This window comes from Scyliorhinus canicula, chromosome 18, assembly GCF_902713615.1.
Source record: "Scyliorhinus canicula chromosome 18, sScyCan1.1, whole genome shotgun sequence".
Lineage (NCBI taxonomy): Eukaryota > Metazoa > Chordata > Chondrichthyes > Carcharhiniformes > Scyliorhinidae > Scyliorhinus > Scyliorhinus canicula.
Window position 1 is genome coordinate 15,208,596 of NC_052163.1, and position 26,608 is coordinate 15,235,203.

The 26,608-nt window shown below is 45.7% G+C and overlaps 1 protein-coding gene across 2 annotated transcripts in view; it reads left to right on the forward strand.

Annotated features, from left to right (window-relative positions):
* Nucleotides 1-26,317, forward strand: part of LOC119953400 (transmembrane protein 235-like) — a 64,076-nt gene extending 37,759 nt beyond the window's left edge. The window contains exons 3-4 of one of the 2 annotated variants that reach the window (XM_038777649.1): nt 1,090-1,227; nt 25,807-26,317. In XM_038777649.1, coding sequence (XP_038633577.1) covers nt 1,090-1,227; nt 25,807-26,039 — 371 coding nt within the window. In that variant the 3' untranslated portion in view covers nt 26,040-26,317. The remainder of the gene's footprint in view (nt 1-1,089; nt 1,228-25,806) is intronic. The other variant, XM_038777650.1, reaches the window with a different exon arrangement.
* The last annotated feature ends 291 nt before the right edge of the window (nt 26,318-26,608 follow it).

Genomic DNA, 26,608 nt, shown 5'->3' on the forward strand with positions numbered 1-26,608 from the left:
GTTTTTCACAGTAACTTCATTGCAGTGTTAATGTAAACCTAGTTATGACACAAATAAAGATTATAATTATATAATTAGGCAGCAGCCTAGCTAAGACAGCCCAGACCAGTAACTTGGGGAGTTCAGCTTCCCTATCGAGTACATTCCTAATATCCTGCAAGTTGCAACTCTGATATCCCACAGCAATAGTGCCCTGTTACTGTCAAGCTTGGTAAGAAATAAACAAATTCGAATCACTAAGCAATATTATATATATGTGCATAATGCACTCACCTTTTCCCGGGAAGCAAAACAATGCAAAACAAAGCTCAATTGTGATTTTTAGAATGATAGTTTATTTTTCTGCAACTTATTTTCTGCTAGTCATGTACTTTGCATTGAAAACTAGAAACAAGCATATTTGCTCCTAAAAGTATTATTTGAAAATCACAAGCCAACAGCCAATCTCCTGTATTGTGTCAAGGTATATATTTTGTGCACCTCATCTTGATTTTCACGACATTTAAAAATTATTCTATCTGCACTGAAGATATATTTTTTTAAAATTTAGAGTACCCAATTATTTTTTCCAATCAAGGGGCAATTTAGCATGGCCAATCCGTCTATCCTGCACATCTTTTGGGTTGTGGGGGTGAAACCCACGCAGACACGGGGAGAATGTGCAAACTCCACACGGACAGTGACCCAGAGCCGGCATTCGAACCCAGATCCTCAGCGCCATAGGCAGCAATGCTAACCACTGTGCCACCGTGCTGCCCTGCACTGAAGATATTTAATTCAATCATGTTCTTCAGTTACTCCTAGTTGTCCTAACTTGGGACAATATTGATCCATCCCAACTCATAAGATATAGAAAACCAGCCAGGGAAAGTGTAGAAACAAGGCACATTAAAATATAACCAGACTCTGAGAGCACTGGATTCCATTAGAGGTGGACTTCATATTCTACCTATTATTGTGTCAGATTTATTAGCTGTATTTATAGCTGCACTTCTGTGAGATAATTGATGCTTTGGCCCGTGTCTTAAGTTCACTGAGTTTCCAACATTTCTTAATGCAGCAACTAACTGGCCATCTTTCTCTTTTCAGTAATGCAGAAAGTGTTTGTCATTTTGCTCCCTCTAAGCCTGGTTGTCCTGGTGCTTGGAGGTATCTGTGGGCTGGTCAGCTCTTTGGCTAATGGCCTCTACATGTTGCTGTTCACTGGTTCCTACTTTCTGGTTGGAGGTAAGATTTCTTAATATCTTAGTTCGGATGAAAATAGAGATCCAGTGCTGGTACCTTTTTGAGCCCCATTCATTTTCTTTCAGTGAGGCAGAAATTATTTCACAGTGATTCATTCAAAAATTAATGTTTAATTGAAAATATTTCATTTGAGAAATAGTGTTGAAATGTTTCTCTTTCTGGAAAAGATAACGGTGCATCTCGTGATTGGCGATAGGAGCTGGCAGACTCAGTTTGGTATGGTGTTGGGGGTGATTTTGAGCGCACTCTCTGTCTGAGAGAAACTTGGCAAGGGTTCAAAATCCTGAGAGAATCGAAAATCGTGATTCTCTCCAGCGTGATTGGAGTTTTCAATTTCCATCTACCCTCGCCAGTGAAGTGATGTGAATTGCATAATGTGCTCACTGGGCTAAATCGCTGGCTTTTAAAGCAGACCAAGCAGGCCAGCAGCACGGTTCGATTCCCGTACCAGCCTCCCCGGACAGGCGCCGGAATGTGGCGACTAGGGGCTTTTCACAGTAACTTCATTGAAGCCTACTCGTGACAATAAGCGATTTTCATTTCATATGCACTTCTGGTGTCTGGATTGGGGAGGGGGGAGGTGCTGCCATCCAATATAGCCCCAAGAGGGTATCCTGTATAATTATAGCCTGCTGCCCTCTGCACAACCTGGCAGTGCAGAGTGGAGACTGTTACGACATTCTGGGCTAGGGCACAGTCAGTTCCAGACCACATGACCCAAGACTCGCAACATTAAGCAATAATTCTTCAGAAGATACCGGGGCAGCACGGTAGCACAGTGGTTAGCACTGCTGCCTCATGGCGCTGAGGACCCGGGTTCGATCCCGGCCCCGGGTCACTGTCCGTGTGGAGTTTGCACATCCTCCCCATGTCTGCGTGGGTCTCAACCCCACAACCCAAAAGGTGTGCAGGGTAAGTGAATTGGCCACGCTAAATTACCTCTTAATTGGAAAAAAAAATAATTGAGTACTCTAAAAATTAAATAAAAAGAGAAGTCTTTGAACCTTGGCTGTGCAATAATTGCAGTTGCTAGGTTTGTAAATTTAAACTCAATTACTTTTTATTTGTAACAAATGCCACAATGAAATATTCAGCAAATACAACTGGTTAATGATCAACTAATTGATAATCCATCACCCTCTATACACACACACACACACACACAAGACAGACAAACACTGAGGGGATGAGAGGAGTGAAAATAATAAGTAAAAGGAAAAATAATCTTTGTTTCAGATGGTTGACTTTAATAATAATAATCACTTATTGTCACAAGTAGGCTCCAATGAAGTTACTGTGAAAAGCCCCTAGTCGCCACATTACAGTGCCTGTTGATGGAGGCTGGTACAGGAATTGAACCCACGCTTCTGGCATTGTTCTGCATTACACGCCAGCTATTTAGCCCAGTGTGCTAAACCAGCCCCAGCAGACCTTAAGCAGACCTTTCTTCAAAGTAAACTTTCAGATCCAGGTCTCTGTTTGCAGCCTGTAATGGTTTCACTGTGGATTCAGTCTCTGCAGTTTCAGAAATACAGCAACTCACATAATTTCTGGAGGTAGACGGAAGAAGTTGAGCAGGTCCTTCCCCTGAGTGTCCATGATTCAAATTGAGCTCCAAGGGTCTCTGAAAATCATTCCACTCGAGTAGGACCCAATCACCATCATTCTGAAAATCATTCCACTCGAGTAGGACCCAATCCCCATCAGTTACCGGGCAGAATACTGCCTTTCGGCAATTCATTGGCCAATAGCCAATCAATTGAACCAAGTCCCACAACAACTTTGCAGGAAAGTCTGGTTCTTTCTGTCCAAAGCTAGCAGCACCATATACAATTGCAACTTCTTGAATACCTCTTTTTCTCTGCTGTGGAACTTAAAGATACATGTCCATTAAACATACGTTGGTTGAGGACAGCACGGTGGCGGAGTGGTTGCACTGCAGCTTCACTGTGCCGAGGTCCCAGGTTCGATCCTGGCCCTGGGTCACTGTCCGTGTGGAGTTTACACATTCTCCCTGTGTTTGCGTGGGTTTGGCCCCCACAACCCATAGATGTGCAAGGTAGGTGGATTGGCCATGCTAAAATTGCCCCTTAATTGAAAAAAATGAATTGGGTACACTAAATTTATTTACAAAAAACAACAAATATCGGCCAAAACTGATAACAGCAAAAATAAAGAAAGGGGAGTATCATCACTAGCCCAGGGTGTCACAACAACACGAATGAACCAAAAGAAGAAATATCTGGCGCAATTTAACCAGAACAAATCTATATTTGGTTTTTGGCGTGTTTAGCCTGGTGTTTCTCAGCAGCTACAGCGCCGGGAAATACCCGCCTATTGGCTTTGGGGAGTTTTCTCCAGCGAGGCTGCACTGAGTGTCATTTTCTGCTGGCGAGCCCAGCAGGAAAGGCTCTTCACAGATTGGGACGTCAATTGGGGGGGCGGGGGGTGAGGGGAGATCAAGGCAGCCAGACAAAGTGCGGCCCAATGTGTGAGGAACCTTTTGTGCTGGGCTCGGCAGCAGAAATTAGTCGAAGTGTGGTCTGGGTGGAGGGAACATCCCTGAGGCCTAAGTTCCGTTGAATAGTCGGGTGCTCCAGAGAAACATCCCTCCGAACACACCCAAAGCCCGACACGGATTTTGCCCGGTTAAATCGTGCCCCTTAATTCATTTAGTTGCTCCTGAAAACGGTTGCTGTGATAATATAGCAAACAGTTTTTAATCCCTAAAGTTTCCGGTTCATTTTCCCCATTAGGAGGTTCCTCTCATTCATTGAAAAATCAAAATTCCCATTTATCCTTGGCACATCTCTGGAGCCAATGAATTTTGTCGGCAAATACAGGAGAGTTTATTGCACTCATGAGGCACCAGGAACAGCAGTGAAACAAAGGATCAGATCATCTGTTTTGGTTGATGCAAAAATGTTGCTCAGGCCACTCAGAAAACACTCCGCTCTTTGTAACCATGGAAACCTAGCATGGTCCTAGTTTAACATCTGATCTGAAAGAATCTTCTCCAACAGTGTAGCACTCCCATAGCATTGGAGTGTTAGACATAACTCCACAGAGGCAAGAATGAACCAAGCTAATGCAAGTAAAAGATAAAATCGCCATAGTCCCAGATAACTGGAGGCTACTTTCTCCTTTGAAGGGGAGAGCTGACTGGTGGTGATTTAACCTGTGGATCACTACCCTCAGGCGGGGGTGATACCCACAATGCTGGCCTCGCTCTGCATCACGAACCAGCATCACAACATGGTAGCGCAATGATTAGTGCCATTATATGCACTCATGCACATAATGAGATGCAGACAGGCAATGACAGACACCCAGTACAGCCAATCAACACACAGGACAGAACACAACCAATCACCAGGCAGAACACTAGAAGGTGTTTTCCCACTATAAAACACACGAGGCATCAGCACTCTGCCTCTTTCCACTGGTGACAACTGTAGTGACAGTCAGGGTGTATATATCAGTTAGTACCTTCTACACGTGGCTCAGAGCTAGTCTGGTCCAGTTAGTTATAGCAAGCACGCTTAGATTAGTAAAGTGTCAAACCCACAGCGAACTGTGTGCGCTGCTTAACAAGTTCAATAAAGCGTATTGAACAAAAATCAAAGTTTGGAGTCTACTTTCAAGTACAACTGCATCCAGTTGCAGTCTGTGTTACCCCAGGGTGATTAACATGACAATTAGCACTGTTGCTTCACAACTCCAAGGTCTCAGGTTCGATTACCGGCTTGGGTCACTGTGCGGAATCTGCACGTTCTCCCCGTGTGTGCATGGGTTTCCTCCGGGTGCTCCGGTTTCCTCCCACAGTCCAAAGACGTGCAGGTTAGGTGGATTGGCCATGATAAAATGCCCTTAGTGTCCAAAAAAGGTTAGGTGGGGTTACGGGGATAGGGTGGAAGTGTGGGCTTAAGTAGGGTGCCCTTTCCAAGTGCCGGTGCAGACTTGATGGGCCGAATGGCCTCCTTCTGCACTGTAGATTCTATGATTCTAGCTGTCTAGCCAACTGAGCTAAAAGGTAAGTAAAGAAATATAAAAGGCTGGACCCTCTCAGGATTCAAATCAAAAGCCCTTTTATCTCAACTTGACCAGTTCAGCAACCAACATCTGATATATAGATAGAAACATCAAATAATGCTTTCCATTTTTTAAGTGAATTTTAAAAATTTTTTCTTTAAATTTAGCTTAACCAATTGTTTTTTTCCAGTTAAGGGGCAATTTAGCGTGGCCAATCCACCTACCCTGCACATCTTCTTGGGTTGTGGGGGCGAAACCCATGCAGACATGGGGAAAATGTGCAAACTCCACACGGACAGTGACCCAGGGCCGGGATCGAACCCGGGTCCTCAGCGCTGTAGGCAGCAGTGCTAACCACTGTGCCACCGTGCCGTCCAACTGAATTTTTAACTTGTCATGAAATTCATAATTTCCAGCTCCTGTTTTGAATTATTTTTTATTTTTAAATAAATTTAAAATACGCAGAGTTGGAATAAGCATGTACAGAAGTTGAATTATTACATTGCAACAAGTCCCTCAAACTCACCATTGTATCACATTTCAAGATTGAGCGATTGCATTTTATATTAATGGGATTGGTTTTGTTAAAGTTTAATAAAGAAATGTCATTCAATAATGTAGGAATAAAATATAATGCCCTAATCAGCCTAAATCTGTTCTGGGCAGGTATTTAAATATTTCTTACCCGGCGCAAAATCATTTATCTCTTCAAGAATTGCTCCAATTCTTCCTAAAATACCTAACTGTTACCTCACCAAGAGAAATTACCGGAAGTTACTTAGTTTGTGGATTGTTTAGCTGAGTTCAAAGATCAAGAAGGAGCTGGATCTTTGCTCTGCACTGATTTTGTCAGCCTTAGTTAGGCCAGCGATATATTGCGTTTAGTCTCGACATCCCTGGTAGAAAATCAACTGGAGTCCCAGACCATAATTACTGCTCAGTGATTCCTCCTGCAAAGTGAACATGTGGACGCAGGTTAGGACCGTTCACGGCTTGTGCGTTGGCTCCAATAATCAAACAACCTCCTGCCCCTCGCTGTGCAAGATCAAACTTGAATAGGGACCATTTGCAGCAGATTGGAAGTTGTTGATGCCTAAATCCAAATCATTGCCCTCAGGAGTAGCTGAGATAAAGGGAGAAAAGTACGGAGGCTAAATAATTATTTCTAGGATTGTAAATCCCCCGTATAATAAAAATCACTCTTCCTTTATTTGAATTACCATTTGTTTCCTCTTTTCTCTCTCTATTACTGCATAATGTCTGTGATCAAAGAGAACACTATGCTTGCAGTGAATATATATGAGATCATCAACTCAATAAGGGTGGAAAGTGAGATGCAGCATGGTTTAATTCCACTTTAGTCGAGACCAAATGCTGCACATGGAATTAAGGGTATTCAAAGTGGAAATCATTGTTTCTACTTTAGTCCAACATCGTCCTAATAATTAGTGTTTGAGTCATTATGATTGCTGATACATTTTAAGGAGAAATTCAAACCTCCAGTTAGCAGCTGAAAAAAATTACACATCAAGATTTCATGTTTTGAAACTTTTACTGTAACAAATTATTAAAAAGCACTACTGACTAAACATTATTTTCTTTACATCAGAAATATATACTTTAAACTACAGAAAAGAGATTTCCCATTTAACTTTCAGTATGACCGAAAATCTCCCACTACATCATACGTTATATCGTCCCTTAAGTTGACACAACCAGGGACCGGTTCAAAATTATTCTCATCTCTCAATGGCTGTTTCCTTTTTACTTTTCCAGCTGGGTTACTTCTATTCCCCAAACTTCCTTTTACAATGGTGTTCTGCTGTATGTCCCTTTTTCTATCTCTGAGATGGAAATTCTTCCAACTTCCTTTAAAGCCACACACGGTCTTCAATTTGAGTGTGAACTCCCACTTACGCTCTACGTGTGAATGATTGAGTCACAACCCTCTCTGCTAAGCTGTAAGCCTGGCTGCTTCTCTCGCTTGCTGTCGCGTTCCCAGATGGCTGCAGACGACACAAAACAAAACTGTTGTTTGTGAATTTCATGGGTTTGTAGGGGAACGTGAACCTCATCTCAAAAATGGCTTCCTCCACCCTCTTTCCCATGGCAACAGCCAACACAAAAGTTTTGTATATAAGTCGAAATGCTAATATTTGATGACTATATACCACAAAGAAAAAATGTTCAGTAAAAGGAGGGGGAAATGTATTCAGGGGAATGTTAGACTTCAGGGGCCATCATTTAAACATTCCTGTTTTTAAAAAAAACAGCAAAGAGAGAATAAGTCTTCAGAATTTTCTACAAATTGCAGTTTCAGCAAAATACTTAAATGTCTAGTTCCAAACTACTAGACCAATTGAAAAATGCCACCAACTCCTTATATTTCTCATGGTGTCTGCAGTATGGAGGCTTTGCTAGGCACAAAATGGGTTCACGTATTAGAAATAATTACTTTTCTTGAAACATTTCAGGACATACTTAGCTCGTTTTATAGAAGTGTGTAGAACACTTAAATAATTTGGCATACAGTGAAATAAATGGGCTTTCGTAAATTTAAGATATTCTGCCTAGAGTCTGAGATTAATGCACTGATTGTTGCGAGAATGATGTCTTCAGGGTGTACCCCTGCAACTCAACATCAGCTGGTGATTGTTTGATATTCCTAGTGTTGTGTTATGCTTCTTCATGTAGCATAAGCTACTTCCTTGATGTATGCTTTGACAAAGGAAGCTCCAGACTTTGTAATGAGTTCAATATGTTTATTGAACTATTAACACAGTTCTTAAACGAGTTCAACTCTCCGGCTAATCTAACTGTAGTAACTCACTCTAACGAAACCAGTCTGCTCTAAGCCACGTGCTGGGTGTGATGCTGTTGATCAACCTGTCTCACTCTCTAGATGTCTGTCTGTGGAAAGAGGCAGAGCATGTGTGCCCTGTCCTTTTATATGGGTTGTGAAGTGCCCCCTTGTGGTAATGCCACCTCTGGGTGTCCTGATTACCCATTGGTTGTGTCCTGTTTAAATGACCCATTGGCTGTATGTCTGTCTGTTATGACATCTCTGGTGCTCCCTCTAGTGGTGACTTAGTTGTAGTGTATTTACATTAACCCCTTATGTATATACAGTGATGCACAACACCACAACTCGTACTCGGTAGGTTATATAAATTAAATTACTGCCTCTCTGGGCAGTGAAATGAAAACATTCCTGAAGCAGCAATTACATTTCTCTCACTAGTGATTTTTAAGGATCTACAAGCAGCATTAGCAGTGTCTTCAAATGCCACTTGTATATGTTAATTCAACAAGTTATTTGTATTGATGTGAATTTGTAATTTGATAGCCTACAGTTTTTTCCCCGTTCCAATTACAAGTACTCCTCCAGTTTGTAATAACAATATAAGCATACCTGTCCACTTTGTGCAGGCTTTGGTCAGAGGATATGATGGAAAGCCAGGCAGCCTGCATACAGTACGCCAGCTAATTCAGCATTCTGTGCAGGGATATTACAATGTCAATCCTGGATCAAACATATCCTTGCTCCTGCAATATTCCCACCAACTTCATTAGTACATTTCACAAACGCATGCACGCACGCCGACACACACATGCATGCACGCACACCGACACACACATGCATGCCGCTGACACAAACACATGCAAATGCATGCACGCACGCCGACACACACATGCAAATGCATGCACACATGCCAACACATGCACACATGTAAACGCATGCATGCATGCCGACACACACACGCATGCCGCCGACACACACACATGCAAATGCATGCACGCATGCCGACACACACATGCGTGCACACACACCGACACGCATGCAAATGCATGCACACATGCCAACACACATACACATGCAAATGCATGCACGCACACTGACACACACATGCAAATGCATGCATGCACGCCGACACACACGCACGCATGCCGACACACACATTCAAATGCATGCACACATGCAGACACACACACACATGTAAATGCATGCAAAACACGCTGACACACAAATGCAAATGCGTGCAAACATGCCGACACACACACACATGTATATGCATGCACGCACGCCGACACACACACATCCAGTTGTCGGTGTGTTAATAAAGCACTGAGAATCATAGGATCACTACATGCAGAGGGAGGCCGTTTGGCCCATCAAATCTGCACCGACCTTCTGACAGAGCACCCTACCTAGGCCCAGACCCCCACACTATCCCCATAACCCAATGACGCCACCTAATCTTTTGGACACACTAAGGAGGAATTTAGCATGGCCAATCCACCTAACCTGCACATCTTTGGGCTGTGGGAGGAAATCGGAGCCTGGGACGAAACCCACGCAGACACGGGGAGAATGTACAAACTCCACTCAGACATGATTTAGTGAGGAGCATATCCAACGACATAAATGGTGAGAGAGCGGAGGCGGGAGGATGAAGGAGTGCAAGAAAGAACAAGGCTGACAGCGGAGCTTGGTAAATAAAAGACCGGGAGATAAGTGAGACTGAATGTGGAGCCAGAGGGATCAAAGAGAAGGAGCGAGACTGACAGCAGAGTGAGGGAGATAAAAGACCCGAGAAAGAGCTGGAGTCTGAGAGTGGAGACAGAAAGATGAAAGCGTGTGAGAAAGAGCTGGAGTGTTAGCTTGGAGTTTCGAGCTCCTGAGGTGCCGTCAGGATTCAAAAGTGACACTGGAAAAGTGGAATCCACTGAGTGGGTGAGTACATTTGGGTAAGTATTTATAATAATAATAATAATAATCGCTTATTGTCACAAGTAGGCTTCAATGAAGTTACGTGAAAAGCCCCCAGTCGCCACATCCCGGCGCCTGTTCGGGGAGGCCAGTGTGGGAATTGAACCCGCGCTGTTCTGCATTACAAGTCAGATGTTTAGCCACTGTGCTAAACCAGCCCCTGCCTACTGTGCTAAACCGGCCCCTACTACTTTAACTACTTATAGTTTGTAAGGTTTATATTTTGTGGTGTATAGTTTGCAAGGACTATATTCTGCAGTAAAGCGGACCAGGGACGAAGGGCCGAGAATAATTTGGATTTGCTTTCTGTCATGTGTACCGAGGTACAGTGAAAAGTATTGCTCTGCATACAGTTCAGACAGATCATTCCATACATGAGAAAGATACAAAGGGCAAACATAAAATAACAATGTCAATACATAGACACAGGCATCGGGTGAAACATATAGGAGTGTAGTACTACTCAGTAGAGAAGATGTGTGAAGAGATCAGTTCAGTCCATAACAGGGTCTTTTAGGAGTCTGGTAACAGCGGGGAAGAAGCTCCGACCGCTGGGTCGGAGAATCGCCCGGGGCCGGCATCAATACCGCCCCCGCCGTGTCCCGAATTCTCCGCCACCCGAGATTTGGCGAGGGCGGGAATCGTGCCGTGCCAGTTCCCCCGCAGCGATTCTCCGGCCTGTGATGGGCCGAAGTCCCGCCGCTGACAAGCCTTTCCCGCCGGCGTGGATTAAACCACCTACCTTACCGGCGGGATTTGTGGCGCGGGTGGGCGCCGGGGTCCTGGGGGGGGGGGGGGGGGGGGCGGGGTGATCTGACCCCGGAGGGTGCCCCCACGGTGACCTGGCCTGCGATCGGGGCCCACCGATCGGCGGGCGGGCCTGTGCCGTGGGGGCACTCTTTTTCATCCGCCTTCGCCATGGTCTGCACCATAGCGGAGGCGGAAGAGACCCCCTCCCCTGCGCATGCGCCAGGGCTGACGCTCCGGCGCACGCGCGGACTTACGCCGGCTAACCACTGTGCCACCCTCCAAAGTGGGTGATATGGCACAGGCCCCTTCACAAAAGGACAACCATTTCTCAGACCATCATCAACTGCCAGTCCCTTTTGTTTATTTGATAATCTGTACCCGGATAACATCAGTTAAGAACAAAACGGAACTGACAGACATTTCAGGCCCAGAACAATGTGTTTTTTAATAAGTGTGCTGTGCAAGTAAATGAGACAATCTCCTGTTATTGACTGTCAAACCCAGGGAAGAGATATAATTTACTACATGGCTGGATCTTGCAAGCTTTTCACCAAGTGTCATTTCATGGAACAAATCTGCTCACAGGGTGGAAACCTTGATTAGACAATTTATTTCTCTTTTGCTTGTATCGTGTTAAAAATAAATTTGACTTTAAAAAAAAGGCGTGTGTGGGTAAGCAGCTTGGAGCTCCGACAGTCATGGAACTTAAATTGGAATTAATGCTCAAATTCAGGCACAGTATGAGAGGCGATTGCTTCACACACTCCTTTCTCTGACCATTGCCGTCCAAAGGGCTGTAACGAAGAAGCCAACCAGAGATTTTTTATTTGATGTTATATCTCCTTTGCTCTCATTTGAAGAAAGCAAAGGAATAAATAATAACGATGAATGATGAGCACCTTTCATATTACAGCCACAAAAACACTTTGGAACTGTAGTCCAATATTATAAATTAGGAGGCGTCAATATATACTTGAACTGCAGGATCTTGTCAATATTGCAGGAATAATCAAGCGGGATGCCCAGATGGGGTGTCACGGTGGCACTGCTGCCTCACAGTGCCAGGGACCCGGGTTCAATGCCGACCTCGGGTGACTGTGTGTGGAGCTTGCTCGTTCTCCCCGTGTCTGCGTAGCTTTCCTCCGGGTGCTCCGGTGTCCTCCCACAGTCTAAAGATGCGTAGGTTAGGTGGATTGGCCGTGCTAAATTGTTCTGTAGGTGGGGTTGCAGGAATAGGGTGGGGGGGGGGGGGGGGGAGTGGGTCTAGGTAGGGTGCTCTTTCGACGGGTCAGTGCACACTGGAGGGCCGAATAGCCTCTTTCTGCACTGTAGGGATTCTATGGTTCTGTGGATGATGTGTTTGTACAGTGAGAACTGGGTTTCAATCTCGACTCCCTCAGTCAGCTGCAAGCATCCTGACTGGAATCTCCACCATTGAGGCAACACAAAAGTTAGACCCAACAATCTTCTCATTCCCACCAGTGTTAAATTCCACTCCAATGTGGATCTCATTAGAGTGAACATGGTGTGAAACGGGCAGAATGGGCATAAACAATCAGGTTCAAAGGAAAGCACCAAATGAATGCCACATATAACCCCGTGTGAAATCCCTCCTGCCCAGGTGGGAAACCCTGCTTTCTGGAGCTTCTCCTGCTTTCTGGCCCCTTTGCAACAGCTCAAAACAAATATGTTTACATGTCGCATTTCTTTCAGGAAGACAATCCATTTCACAGCCACAAAGGCGGCAAAACATTTTTTTTAACGGAAAATCACAACCCAACCAGCTTATGGTGTTTCCCATCAGCCTGATACTTGATGCTGAGGAGCAATGGATGGAACAGGGATGGGACAGGGAACCTCTGCGCGGATTTTGCTGCTCCACATGTTGCTCTGCTGCACAGCACGACTGCCACCCTGCATCAGAGCAGTGTGGGTGTCCCCGCTGGGGAAAGCGCTCCCCCCTCTCAGCCCAGGGAGCCCCCTCTGCACAAGCCCCTTCCCCCCGGGGTGTGGGGGCCAACGGGGGAAAACATTTTGCAAAAATGGCCTGGTGGCAAACTGCCCTTCTAAATGCTTGAACGAATGAGATTACACTTACTTAATGTGACCTCCTGCATCCCGGCATTTTTAACATTAACAACCAAACTGTGCAGACGTAAATTATAATTGTTAAAGAGAATTATTAAATCCAAATGCCTTTGTAATTTCAAATAAAATATAAATTTTAACATAGGGGCTGGTTTAGCACACTGGGCTAAATCGCTGGCTTTTAATGCAGACCAAGGCAGGCCAGCAGCACGGTTCAATTCCTGCACCAGCCTCCCCGAACAGGTGCCGGAATGTGGCGACTAGGGGCTTTTCACAGTAACTTCATTGAAGCCTTCTCGTGACAATCAGCGATTTTCATTTCATTTTCATTGTAAATGAATGGACCCTTCTGCTGAGGATCAACGCAATAGTTGTGTTCTGCAGCAGCTCATGATGGAGTAATACCGACTGAACTGGATTCTCCAAAGGAGATGTCCAACTCCAATCCCTCCTTCGTTTTAATAACAACTGTTAGAAGTGACTCTTTAGAAAATTCCAAAATGCAGCCGTTTTAACTGCAGGTAGCAATCTTTTAAAGACGCAGCACCTGACATATCCTGCCATGCATCCCACATCCCATGTGTACAACCAAACTGTGCAGACGTAAACTATAATTGTTAAAGAGAATTATTAAATCCAAATGCCTTTGTAATTTCAAATAATATCTTGTGACAACATGAGGGCCAAATTAGATATCTAAAACTTATTACTATTAATAAAATTAGGTTACCATACAATATCAAAAACCATACAATATCACAATATTTTGGTCAAAATTTAGTTCAATTTAGTACCAATTTCCCAGCTCACCCTGCCCTCTTAATTTCTGCTCCCCCCCCCTTGTCTACCCCCTCCCCCCCCAAAACCGTCCCCACCTGTTGGCATCTCAATTCACCTTAAGGAAATCGATAAATGGCTTCCACTTCAGGATGAACCCATCGTCCACCCCTCCCCGTTAGGCAAACGTGACCTTGTCCGAATGCAGGAATTCTGCCAGGTTACTCACCGGCTCCGGGTCCCGTCAGCACAACTAGATCCGTCTCCAAGCTATCAGGGAGGCAAAGGCCACAACATCAGCCTCTCACCCCATGTGGACTCCCAGGTCTTCCAACGCACCAAATATCGCCACCTTCGGACTCAGAATCTCGGACATGACATCCGAGAATCCCCGCCATAACCCCCTCAATCTTGGACATGCCCAGAAGATGTGGATGTGATTTGCGGGTCCCCTCCCCCCAGTATAAATCCATTTTTAATGGGCTTCAGCAAAGTGTTATCAATATGAGAGATATTAACGGGCAAGAGCGATGGACTATGTTTTTCTCCCTTTTTTATTATGGGCATAATTATTATGTTTTTAAAGTTTTAAAAAACTTTTTGGGGTCATTTTGAATGTGGCGCAAACAACTATTTGATCATGCTGCAGTTTTTATTCCTGGCCAATAAGTTTCTGTCCTGAAAAAACATCCCAGCATCAAGGGTTTTAAAAGCTGTTTGAGCTAGGGCGGCACGGTGGTTAGCATTGCTGCCTCATGGCGCCGAGGACCCGGGTTCTATCCGGGCCCTGGGTCACTGCGTGTGTGGAGTTTGCACATTCTCCACGTGTCTGCGTGGGTCTCACCGCCACAACCCAAAAAATGTGCAGGGTAGGTGGATTGGCTGGGAAATTGGCTGCTCTAAATTTAAAACAATTTAAGTGTTAAATTTAAATTGTAGTAGCACTCCTGCTACCAATACCCTATCTGAGACCTCGGTACTTATTGGAAATTTGAGCTGCAGTCTGTTGGTCAATTGCAAGTCAGGTTGTGAGCCGGAGTTGCTTTAGATGCTCCCAGTATACATTATTTGCAGAGGCATAAGATGAAAAGAGGCTTGGCAGGGAGATTAACAGATACCCAAGTTGCTTTGGCATGCCTGACATTATGCTACCAATTGGCACATCCACAATAAAATAGGGGCTGTTTAGCACTGGGCTAAATTGCTGGCTTTCAAAGCAGACCAAGGCAGGCCAGCAGCACGGTTTGATTCCTGTATCAGCCTCCCCGAACAGGCACTGGAATGTGGCGACTAGGGGCTTTTCACAGTAACTTCATTTGAAGCCTACTTGTGACAATAAGCCATTTTCATTTTCATTTCAAAATGACCAAGAGCGTTGCTCATAGGTATGTGGGGCAATAGTTGCAGAGTAGTGACTGCCTTCTGTTGCAGGGTTAACTGGATATCAGTAAACAACTGTGCAGGACAAAGCAGCTCTCTTGATCGGCACCCCATCCACCAGACATTTACTCCCTCCTTCCTCTACCACTGATGCACAGTGACAGCCATGCGCACCATCTGCAAGATGCACTGCAACAGCTCAACAAACCTCCTTCACCGGCACATTCCAAACTCATGACCTCTACCACCTAAAAGGTCAAGGACAGCAGATGCAAGGGAACACCACCACCTGCAAATCTCCACGGAGAGCTCATGATAATTTTAAAACAAATTGACTCCAAAATGTACAGGAAGACAGCTTGGTGCGTTCTTTTGTAATATTCATTAACTACAAATTGTTTCTCCCCCCCCCCCCCCCCACCCCCCCCCCCATGCAGAACTGGAAAGTGCCTCCATTATTATTTTCTCAATATTCCTTGTAGAATAATCTGTCAATACCTAATTTCCAAAGTGAAGCCTGGCTGATAGTTTCCTACCTAATCATGGTATACTGACAATTGTAGTAGCACTCCTGCTACCAATACCCTATCTGAGACCTCGGTACTTATTGGAAATTGAATCTGGGTGTTTCTTGAGCTGTAGTGCTCTGCTACCGACCTGATTGACATGTCCTACTACCTAAAGTTGATTTTCAGAGGGTGACATTTCACAAATTAAGAAAGGAAGTGCAAGACAAACTAAATAAATTGCACAAAGCCCGTTAAAGCAAAATGTCGAGCGCAGTTCTCCCAAAGGGAGACAAAGCGCCGACGCCGGAGTGAAACCCGGAGTGTTTCACTCTGGCATCGGAGGCCGCTCCTAGCACCCTATTCTCCCCCCCCCCCCCCCCAGGGGGCTAGGAGCGGCGGTGCGTGAATTTTGGCGCCGGGCCTTGACGCTTGCGTCAAAGTGGCGCACCCGGAATGACGCGGCTGGCGGCGCCTAAGTGACGTCAGCCGCGCATGCGCAGGTTGGCCGGCGCCAACCCGAGCATGCGCGGTTGCCGTCTTCCCCTCCACTGCCCCGCAAGACATGGTGGCTTGATCTTGCGGGGCGGCGGAGGGAAAAAAGTGCGTCTTTTAGAGATGCTGGCCCGACGATCGGTGGGCACCGATCGCGGGCCAGACACCTCCTGAGCACGCCCGTGGTGCTCGGTCCTCCCTCCCCCCCCCCCCCCCCCCCCCCCACAGGCCCCACATGCAGCTGTCGCACGATGTTCACGCCAGCAGCTACCAGGTGTGGTTGGCGCCGGCGTGAACAGGTCGGGTTCGGCAGGCCCATCCGGGCTGGAGCATCGCTGGTCGCCGTTAGAAATGGCGAGCGGCGATTCTCCGAGCGGCCTGTCGCAAAATGCGACACGCCATTTTGGGGGGGGGTGGGAGAATCGCGGGGGGTGCCAGGGCGGCGTGTCGTGACCAGCATCGAACCGTGCTGCTGGCCTGCCTTGGTCTGCTTTCAATCTCTACCCTCCCGATGGCAACCAAGATAGGTGTATGAAGAAAACATAAACCATTGACCAGTGGAGAAGGTGGTGCAGGGAGTGGAAATGAAAGAAAAAATCTATTGTAAATAACTGGGAACAAAGTTGTTCCTGCGTGGATCAGGTTAAACATATAATTACAGTTCTGTAATGTGATTTATGGATTTTTGTATTTGAAAACATGTACAATGCAGGGTCCATATAGCTATTATAAATCATGAGGTGGGTGTGTTGGATGGCATTGTGTGCCCCCCTTAGCAAGCACTGTCAGCAGATGAATTCAGCCCCCCTCCATCGCCATTCACCTCATGTACTCCCACAATGGTACAATTCTATGTGCGTTTAGAATCCAGCCCTGGAGAGATTCATTCCCCAGCAACATCGGCCACATTCAATTTCAATATAATTTCCTCTTCCTGCTGCTAGGTGACAGGAGGTCCGAGAACATCGCTGTATTTAAAACATCCCATAATGGCTCGAAAGAGTCAATGATACTCCAACTGTATGCCTGAATAATGTTTTTCAATACGCTCATGGTTATAACTCTTAAAATCTTTTGGCATAGCAGGTATTTGTTTGACCAAGGGCCCTGATGTTTTGCCTCCACCATCACTTAACTCTGGCCTGGGTCTCTTAATGATGCCTGGCCTCCAATGGATGTTATTCTTGAAGCGATCACTGCCTCCTGTTGGTGAAGATGAGCAATAGATTGACGGGCAGTGCTCAGCAAGTGGGACCTGCCACCCCGAGATCCTGATCCTATGGAAGGCCCAACAGTGGCCTGTTGATTGCCTGACTGGGGAAGGCCTGTTGAATTATGAGCCAAAGGAGGCAATATAATACGTACAGTATTTCAAGCCTCTATAAGCCTCCCCAGTTAAATTTAATTTTTAAAAAAATAAAATAATTTAGAGTACCCAATTCATTTTTCCAATTAAGGGGCAATTTAGCGTGGCCAATCCACCTAGCCTGCACATCTTTTGTATTGTGGGGGCGGAACCCATGCAAACACGGGGAGAATATGCAAACTCCACACGGACAGTGAGTAGAGCTGGGATCGAACCTGGGACCTCAGCGCCGTGAGGCAGCAGTGCTAACCACTGCACCACCGTGCTGCCCTTCCCCAGTTAAATTTGACCTCATTATTAAAGTGGCAAAGCCAATGTGCAGAGTGGACAGGGCAAGCCCTCAATCCACCTCATTGCTCCTAAGACCAAATCAAATTCAAATTCAACCAAATTCAAGTCTTCACAAGAGAGACATACAAGATCCAAGCTGACAAGAAAAGGCATCGCACCTCATCTTGGGCTCGATCTGACCCTTTATCTTAGCCAAAAGGCCAAGTTAAACGTGCTAGTAATTGACGCAGATCCACAGCACAAAACCGGCCATTGTTTAGCATGCAATGGTATGAAACATCAGAGTCTTATTTTGATGTAAGATAGAAATGTCATTGTTAACGTTCAGAAACATGTACAATTTTTTTCAAGGAAAAGGTTTGTGCAGAATGTTATTTCAGTGTAAACTGTAAATTAGGATGGGAAGACTGGTTTATGATAAATGGGCAATAATGTGTAAAACAAAATGTCCAGCTGAAATAATAGGATTGATAAATCAGTACAGCTGCTAACCAGGAGAAAGGCGAATTAACCATCGCAAAAGAGGACTAGAATAAATTACTGTGCAATAAAACCATAGTCAATTAGAAAGGAAAATTGAGATAACTGCACTAATTGTGTGACTAATGGGAAGGGACACAATCTTGGAGACATGCTGCCTCAGGTACTAGCTCTCATGAATTCACTTGGGCGGCAGTGGTTATAATAATAATCTTTATTATTGTGAAAAGTAGGTTTACATTAACACTGCGAAACCACTGATACAGCACTGTTGCTTCATAGCATCAAGGACCCGGGTTCGATTCCTGGCTTGGGTCACTGTCTGTGTAGAGTCTGCACGTTCTCCCTGTGTCTGCGTGGGTTTCCTCCGGGTGCTCCGGTTTCCTCCCACAAGTCCCAAAAGACGTGCTTGTTAGGCGAATTGGACATTCTGAATTCTCCCTCGGTGCAACTGAACAGGCGCCGGAATGTGGCGACTAGGGGCTTTTCGCAGTAATTTCACTGCAGTGTTAATGTAAGCCTACTTGTGACACTAATAAAAAAAATTAGGTTGCGCATGACAGCGTAATTTTTGGAAACTTGTGAGACAATCCATTGCAGATCTTTGACTTGAAGGCTTTAATATGCTTGGCCATTTCCTCAGTGATATACTTATCCTTAGCTTTGATAAGAACGTAAAAATTATTTTACATCAGTTTAAAAGTGGCAATGATGGTCCCTTCAATATGGTTATCATTTATTTCACACAGATTTTCACTCCCAAAGATTCTGGCTGAGCTTTGAATTATTCTGAGCGAATAAAGAGACAGATAGTATAAAGACAGTCACACTGACAAATTTGGAACTGTAACTTGAACCTGAGAAGACACCCATGGAGCACAATGCACCCAACATATTGTTGAATGGATGGGGCCTGAAGTCATCACACAGGTTGGGAGTGGGCCTCATTAGACTTTCCCCGGACCGCCTTCAGTTTGTTGAGATCTTTCTCACCAATGATGGTGGAGGGGCGCTGGGGCAATATGGATCCATGGTTGGGACTTGACCCTTTATCCTGTGATCCACTCCTGGTAGTTTTCCATTCCATTTGTTGGGAGGCGTTGACGGCACTGATCATAATCTGAATATATAGTTGCTGCACCTCTCTGTATAATTGTATGGAATGATGTTGGTTCTGTACTGGGCCTGAGATTGGGGTTATGTTCCATTATCTGGTACATGTAACATCCTTTTAGAATTGAGGTTCTCGAGAACTTCTTTGTTTTTTTTAATGGATGGGTATAAAGAATCCGTGATTGGATCCTGCAGGGGTACAGGCAGATCTGGTATCCGGGGCAAGGAGGTGACAGTGTGTCATAGGTGCCTCTGCCGCTGCTGGAGCTGAGGGAGATGTATATTGGAGCACGCCTGAACATGGTGTGAAAAGTTTATCCTGAACGCATGTGATAATTGCGACCCATCACCGCGTGGGAAGGAGTGCAGCATTTTACTGTTTTCTTTATCCTGTTTCGCCCGTTTTCTCTAGCAGGACTTTTAGAAGTTTCCGTTTATGTCAAATGATTGTATTGTTGGGATATTGTTGTAAAACCATTTGTCTGTCCCGTGTCCCCCTTCTTATCCCTGTCCTGTTACCTGCTTTGATCTACAGTCTTCTGGTTAGATGCTACAACACTACTGCAGCCTTTGGGATTTCTGTTTAAATTACAGTCTTTGGACACTGAAACACCCCTGTCCTGTTCAACCAGGCCAAGGTGTCCCCTCTAGATTCTACGGCAGAACCTGTGATTCCAATCTGATAGACTTGGCAAGCGCTGTGGTGATATGAATGTGGTGATATGATTTGCATAGCTGTCTGCCATTGGTGCAGAACACCGGCTTACCATTGGCCTTGGTCGGTCATGTGCCTCTCGACCGATTGGTTGAGACCAGTCATGTGACAGCTCTCCGATTAGTCGACAGGCTGAGTTAACCACGCCTCCTTACCGAGGTATAAAGTCGAAGCGCCCGGCGGTCGTCCATTTTATTGTAGACAACCGCAGGGCTAAGTTCTGGCTTATTAAAGCCTAACTTTTGTGTAGCAACTCATCTCTCGTGCAATTGATGGCTCATCAAGCGCCAAACGGTGTATATAGAATTCGCAGCCAGCTCCTATCGTTGCCTGTGATTGGTGGAGCCAGTCAGGAACTTTCAGGAAAGAGGCGGGTCTTCTGCAGAGTTCCATCTTTTGTTTCAGTTTCATGCAGGAAGCCTGCTAGCCTTGAAGACTCTCCCTCTCTCCTCTGTCTTTGGCAGGTGATTTTAAGAGACATTTTAACTAAATCTGTGAAGACTTTCTTGGTTAAAAGACACAGAGAGAAAACAGGCCTGCATAAAAGATCTCTGGAATGAGAAAGTGCCAGCCATTTTCCACGTCGGTAACATTCTAACACCGTGTCTGAGGGGGGCTGGAAAGAGTTCGGACTGAAGCTTAAACTAAGAACATTCCTGAAAGTAAGGCTGGGGTTTCTGTGCAGAGTTCAGACAAAGGGGATAAACACTGGGCTGGGCTTTCCATTCCTGCACAAGTGCTGATGCCAACAGAGGATCCACGGAGTTCTGCGACGGTAAAATAGGTGCCACACCCGCACTGATTCCGCTATCGTTGATGGGCTAGCACTGGCGCCACATGAAACACCCGCACAACACACGGAAAATGGTGGGAGAATTGCCGGGTCCGTGCTGGACACGGGCAGGGAGCTACACCCGCCCCCAACTGCACCGATCGCATCCAAAAAGATGGCAGCAGTTGTGCTGGACCACATCTATCTATCTCCACAGCCGCCATGCCATGCTCACGACTGCTGAGACCACATGTGGACTGCGTCGTCGGGAACTCGGCCCATCAGAGATGGGGCATCGTGGGTGGGCCCGATAATGAGGAGATGCGAACACAGTTTCAACTGTGTACGCTGTGGTGACGCTGATTTGGAAGGGGCAGAGCTTCGCGACCAGGCGTCAACCAGCGCCTGCCATGATTTTGGCTTTGGGAGCTATTCTCTGCCCGATCACCATTCCCGATTTAGGCATCGGGCAACGGAGAATCCATTCAATGTGTTTACTCAGGAAAGGCTGCAAAAATTTCACAGGGAGACAAATGCTCCATTTTGCACTGATCTGAACATTCTGTGAACAGCACCGCCTGGTGGCCGGCATTGGGAATTGCACTGACCTGAACATCTTGTACCTGGCTCCATCCTGTGGTGGAAAGACAGAACCGTGGTGATTATAATTCCTTGAGCAAATCCACTCCCAGAGAAGTAAGCACAACAGCGAAGACACCCCTCAATCGTTTCTCTTTAATCATTGTTTTCATACCTCACCAATCCTTACCTTGTGTCTTGTCTTGTGTATGTCTGGGTGGAGGGTGGGACGTTGTCTTGGGATTGGGTAGACGGGTAGACCATTGTCCTGTTATTTATTTTCCTCTTTTTATTAATGAACAGCTTGTTTAATGTTTTACTTTTCAACCTGCTATCTGTAACTCATTGGAGCAGTCAAGTGTTAAAAATTTTCGGAAAACATGAATTATTGGTTAATTCACTTATGTTGGGACTCCGGGATCTGTGGGGCTGAAACTGACCGTGCACTCACCCAGTAACAGTATTGACCCAATTGTACTGCTGTTCTCCACTTCCCCTCTCTATTCATGTATGTGGAGCCTTGACATTTTCTTGTCGTGCTGCACCATTCCTGTGGTTTTGTTGTGTTGTTTGTTAAATGTAAAACCTTAATAAATATAGCTTTAAAAAAATATAAGCTTCGGTATTTGTGGTGCATCCTGAGTGACGCAGCTAAGGGGAGCTGACATTAACTGCTTGGGCCAGACCATTTGAGTAGTAAAGAGTTTAACTGAACCTGGCTCCGATGGCACGGGGCACTGAAATGGAAAAATGTCCCTTTCCCTCATTCAAGGTGAATATGCTTTGCTGCCAAAAGAGCAGTAGCACCACGGCTGGCTCTGATGTTCAGCAGGGAGGGTCAAAGCGCAGAAGATCAATAGTCATAGGGGACTCTATGGTCCGGGGCACAGATGGGCGCTTCTGTGGACGTGAAAGAGACTCCAGGATGGTATGTTGCCTCCCTGGTGCCAGGGTCCAGGATGTCTCAGAACGGGTAGCGGGCATCCTGAAGGGGGAGGGCAAACAGGCATAGGTTGTGGTAAATAATGGTACTAACGACATAGGCAGGAAGGGGGATGAGGTCCTGCAGCAGGAGTTCAGGGAGCTGGGCAGAAAGTTAAAAGACAGGACCTCTAGGGTTGTAATCTCAGGATTACCCCCTGTGCCACGTGCCAGTGAGGCTAGAAATAGCAAGATAGAGCAGCTAAACATGTGGCTAAACAGCTGGTGTAGGGTGGAGGGTTTCAGTTATCTGGACCACTGGGAGCTCTTCTGGGGCAGGTGTGACTTGTATAAGAAGGACGGGCTGCATCTAAACTGGAGAGGTATAAATATCCCAGCCGCGAGGTTCGCTTGTGTCACACAGGAGGGTTTAAACTAGTATGGCAGGGGGTGGGTAATGGAGCAATAGGTAAGAAGGTGAAAAAATTGAGGGAGAACTAGGAAATAGGACCACTATGGCTCTGAGGAAGACCAGACAGGGAGGTGTTGCTGAAAACAGTGGAACTGGTGGCCTGAAGTGCATTTGTTTTAATGCAAGAAGTATAACAGGTAAGGCAGATGAACTTAGAGCTTGGATTAGTGCTTGGAACTTTGCTGTTGTTGCTATTACAGAGACCTGGTTGAGGGAAGGACAGGATTGGCAGCTAAACATTCCAGGATTTAGATGTTTCAGGCGGGATAGAGAGGGAGGTAAAAGAGTTGGGCTGAGTTGCGCTACTGGTTAGGGAGAATATCACAGCTGTACTGTGGGAGGACACCTCAGAGGGCAGCGAGGCTATATGGGTAGAGATCAGGAATAAGAAGGGTGCAATCACAATGTTGGGGATTTACTACATGCCTCCCAACAGCCAGCGGGAGATAGAGGAACAGATAGGTAGACAGATTTTGGAAAGGAGTGAAAGCAACAGGGCTGTTGTGATGGGAGACTTTAACTTCCCCGATATTGACTGGGATTCACTTAGTGCTAGGGGCTTGGACGGGGCAGAGTTTGTAAGGAGCATCCAGGAGGGCTTCTTAAAACAATATAGATAGTCTAACTGGGGAAGGGGCTGTACTGGACCTGTTATTGGGGAATGAGCCCGGCCAGGTGGTAGAAGTTTCAGTAGGGGAGCATTTCGGGAACAGTGACCACAATTCAGTAAGTTTTAAAGTGCTGGTGGACAAGGAATAAGAGTGGTCCAAGGGTGAATGGGCTAAATTGGGGGAAGGCTAATTATAACAATATTAGGCGGGAACTGAAGAACCTAGATTGGGGCCGGATGTTTGAGGGTAAATCAATATCTGACATGTGGGAGGCTTTCAAATGTCAGTTGGAAGGAATTCAGGACCGGCATGTTCCTGTGAGGAAGAAGGATAAATATGGCAAATTTCATGATCCTTGGATAATGAGGGATATTGTGGGTCAAAAAGAAAAAGGAGGCATTTGTCAGGGCTAGAAGGCTGGGAACAGACAAAGCCTGTGTGGAATATAAGGAAAGTAGGAAAGAACTTAAGCAGGGAGTCAGGAGGGCTAAACGGGGTTACAAAAAGTAATTGCCAAATAGGGTTAAGGAAAATCCCAAGGCTTTTTACACGTACATAAAAAGCAAGAGGGTAGCCAGGGAAAGGGTTGGCCCACTGAAGGACAGGGGAGGGAATCTATGTGTGGAGCCAGAGGAAATGAGCGAGGTACTAAATGGATACTTTGTATCAGTATTCACCAAAGAGAAGGAATTGGTGGATGTTGAGTCTGGAGAAGGGTGTGTAGATTGCCTGGGTCACATTGAGATCCAAAAGATGAGGTGTTAGGCGTCTTGAAAAATATTAAACTGGATACGTCCCCACGGCCTGATGGGATCTACCCCAGAATACTGAAGGAGGCAAGAGAAGAAATTGCTGAGGCCTTGACAGAAATCTTTGGATGCTCACTGTCTTCAGCTGATGTCCTAGAGGACTGGAGAATAGCCAATGTTGTTCCTTTGTTTAAGAAGGGTAGCAAGGATAATCCAGGGAACTACAGGCCGGTGAGCCGTACGCCAGTGGTAGGGAAAATACTGGAGAGAATTCTTCGAGACAGAATCTACTTCCATTTGGAAGCAAGGGGTCGTTTTAACGAGAGACAGCACGGTTTTGTGACGGGGAGGCCGTGTCTCACTAACTTGATAGAGTTTTTCGAAGAGGTCACAAAGATGATTGATGCAGGAAGGGCAGTGGATGTTGTCTATATGGACTTCAGTAAGGCCTTTGACAAGGTCCCTCAGAGCAGGCTGGTACAGAAGGTGAAGTCACACGGGATCAGAGGTGAACTGGCAAGATGGATACAGAACTGGCTAGCTCATAGAAGGCAGAGAGTAGCAATGGAAGGGTGCTTTTCTAATTGGAGGGCTGTGACTAGTGGTGTTCCGCTGAGATCAGTGCTGGGACCTTTGCTGTTCGTAGTATATATCAATGATTTGGAGGAAAATGTAACTGGTCTGATTAGTAAGTTTGCAGACGACACAAAAGGTGGTGGAATTGCGGATAGCAATGAGGACTGTCAGAGGACACAGCAGGATTTAGATTTTTTGTAGACTTGGCCAGCGAGATGGCAGATGGAGTTTAATCCAGACAAATTTGAGGTAATGCATTTTGGAAGGTCTAATACAGGTAGGGAATATACAGTGAATGGTAGAACCCTCAAGAGTATTGACAGTCAGAGAGATCTAGGTGTACAGGTCCACAGGTCAATGAAAGGGGCAACACAGGTGGAGAAGGTAGTCAAGAAAGCATACGGCATGCTTGCCTTCATTGGCCGGGGCATGGAGTATAAAAATTGGCAAGTCATGTTGCAGCTGGATAGAACCTTATTTAGGCCACACTTGGAGTATAGTGTTCAATTCTGGTCACCACACTACCAGAAGGATGTGAAGGCTTTGGAGAGGGTGCAGAAGAGATTTGCCAGGATGTTGCCTGGTATGGAGGGCATTAGCTATGAGGAGACGTTGAATAAACTTGCTTTGTTCTCACTGGAACGAAGAAGGTTGAGGGCGACCTGATTGAGGTCTACAAAATTATGAGGGGCATAGACAGAGTGGATAGTCTCAGGGTGGTGGGGTCAATTACTCGGGGGCATTGGTTTAAGGTGTGAGGGGCAAGGTTTAGAGTAGATGTACGAGGCAGGTTTTTATACAGAGGGTAGTGGGTACCTGGAACTCGCTACCGGAGGAGGTGGTGGAAGCAGGGACGATAGTGACATTTACGAGGCATCTTGACAAATACATGAATAGGATGGGAATAGAGGGATACGGACCCTGGAAGTGTAGAAGATTTTAATGTAGATCGGGCAGCATGGTCAAAGCAGGCTTGGAGGGCCGAGGGGCCTGTTCTTGTGCTGTACTTTTCTTTGTTCTTTGTTCTATACCTCCTTCTGAATGGGATCACACAAATAGCAAATTTGTGGATGTATTTGGAGGTTGAAGTTTTAACATCACTTGTCCTGTGTTTCAGGTGCGCTGACGCTGGCTGGGATCTTGGTATACATCGCTTATTCGAAAGCAGCCTTCGCCATTGCAATGCGTTTGTATGGACACACGCTGTTTGACAATGTTCACATTGGGTTCAGTTGGTCCATGGGCTTGGCCTGCCTTTCTTGTGTCTCGGAGGTCATTGCTGGGGGTTTATTCCTTCTGGCTGCCAAGCTCGCTGCCGTGCAGCACCCAGAGCAGTCAGCAACAATATGAGCACTTTGTTAATGTGCCGCTATGCTGCAACTTGTTATTGTTTAGTATTGTGCTGAGTTTTGTAATAAGCTAAATCCAGGAAATGTAACCGCTGCTATCTGTGAAACCTGCCTTGCTAATTTGGGATATATTTTTCTCTGGGTGTTAAGTTTAATGAAAAACTGGATGCAAGTGCAAGTAAATGACAGCAAGATGATCAGTGAGAGGATATTGTTCAAGACCAATAAGAGATGTTTACACAGATTTAAATGGCAGGGATAGAAGGGAATAAAAATTGAATACTGAACACATAATCTGGTCTGTAAGTTAATTGTTTAAGGGAAGAGGTCGGGGTGTTCATTCCCAGCACACTGACACAGCAAGCATTCACAGGAGGATGGGCAGGATATAGGCTGAGTGTGCAAGAGTACACGGAAGCACTACATGAGCATGGGTGCATGGACCTGGGGGAGGTGAGAGGCCTCACTGAAATTAGTCATTTAACCCAGAACTGCAAGGAGAGGTTTTCGCATTCCCTGTGCTATCAGTGAATATTTTGGTTCTCTTCAATTATCCTGCCTCAGTCCATT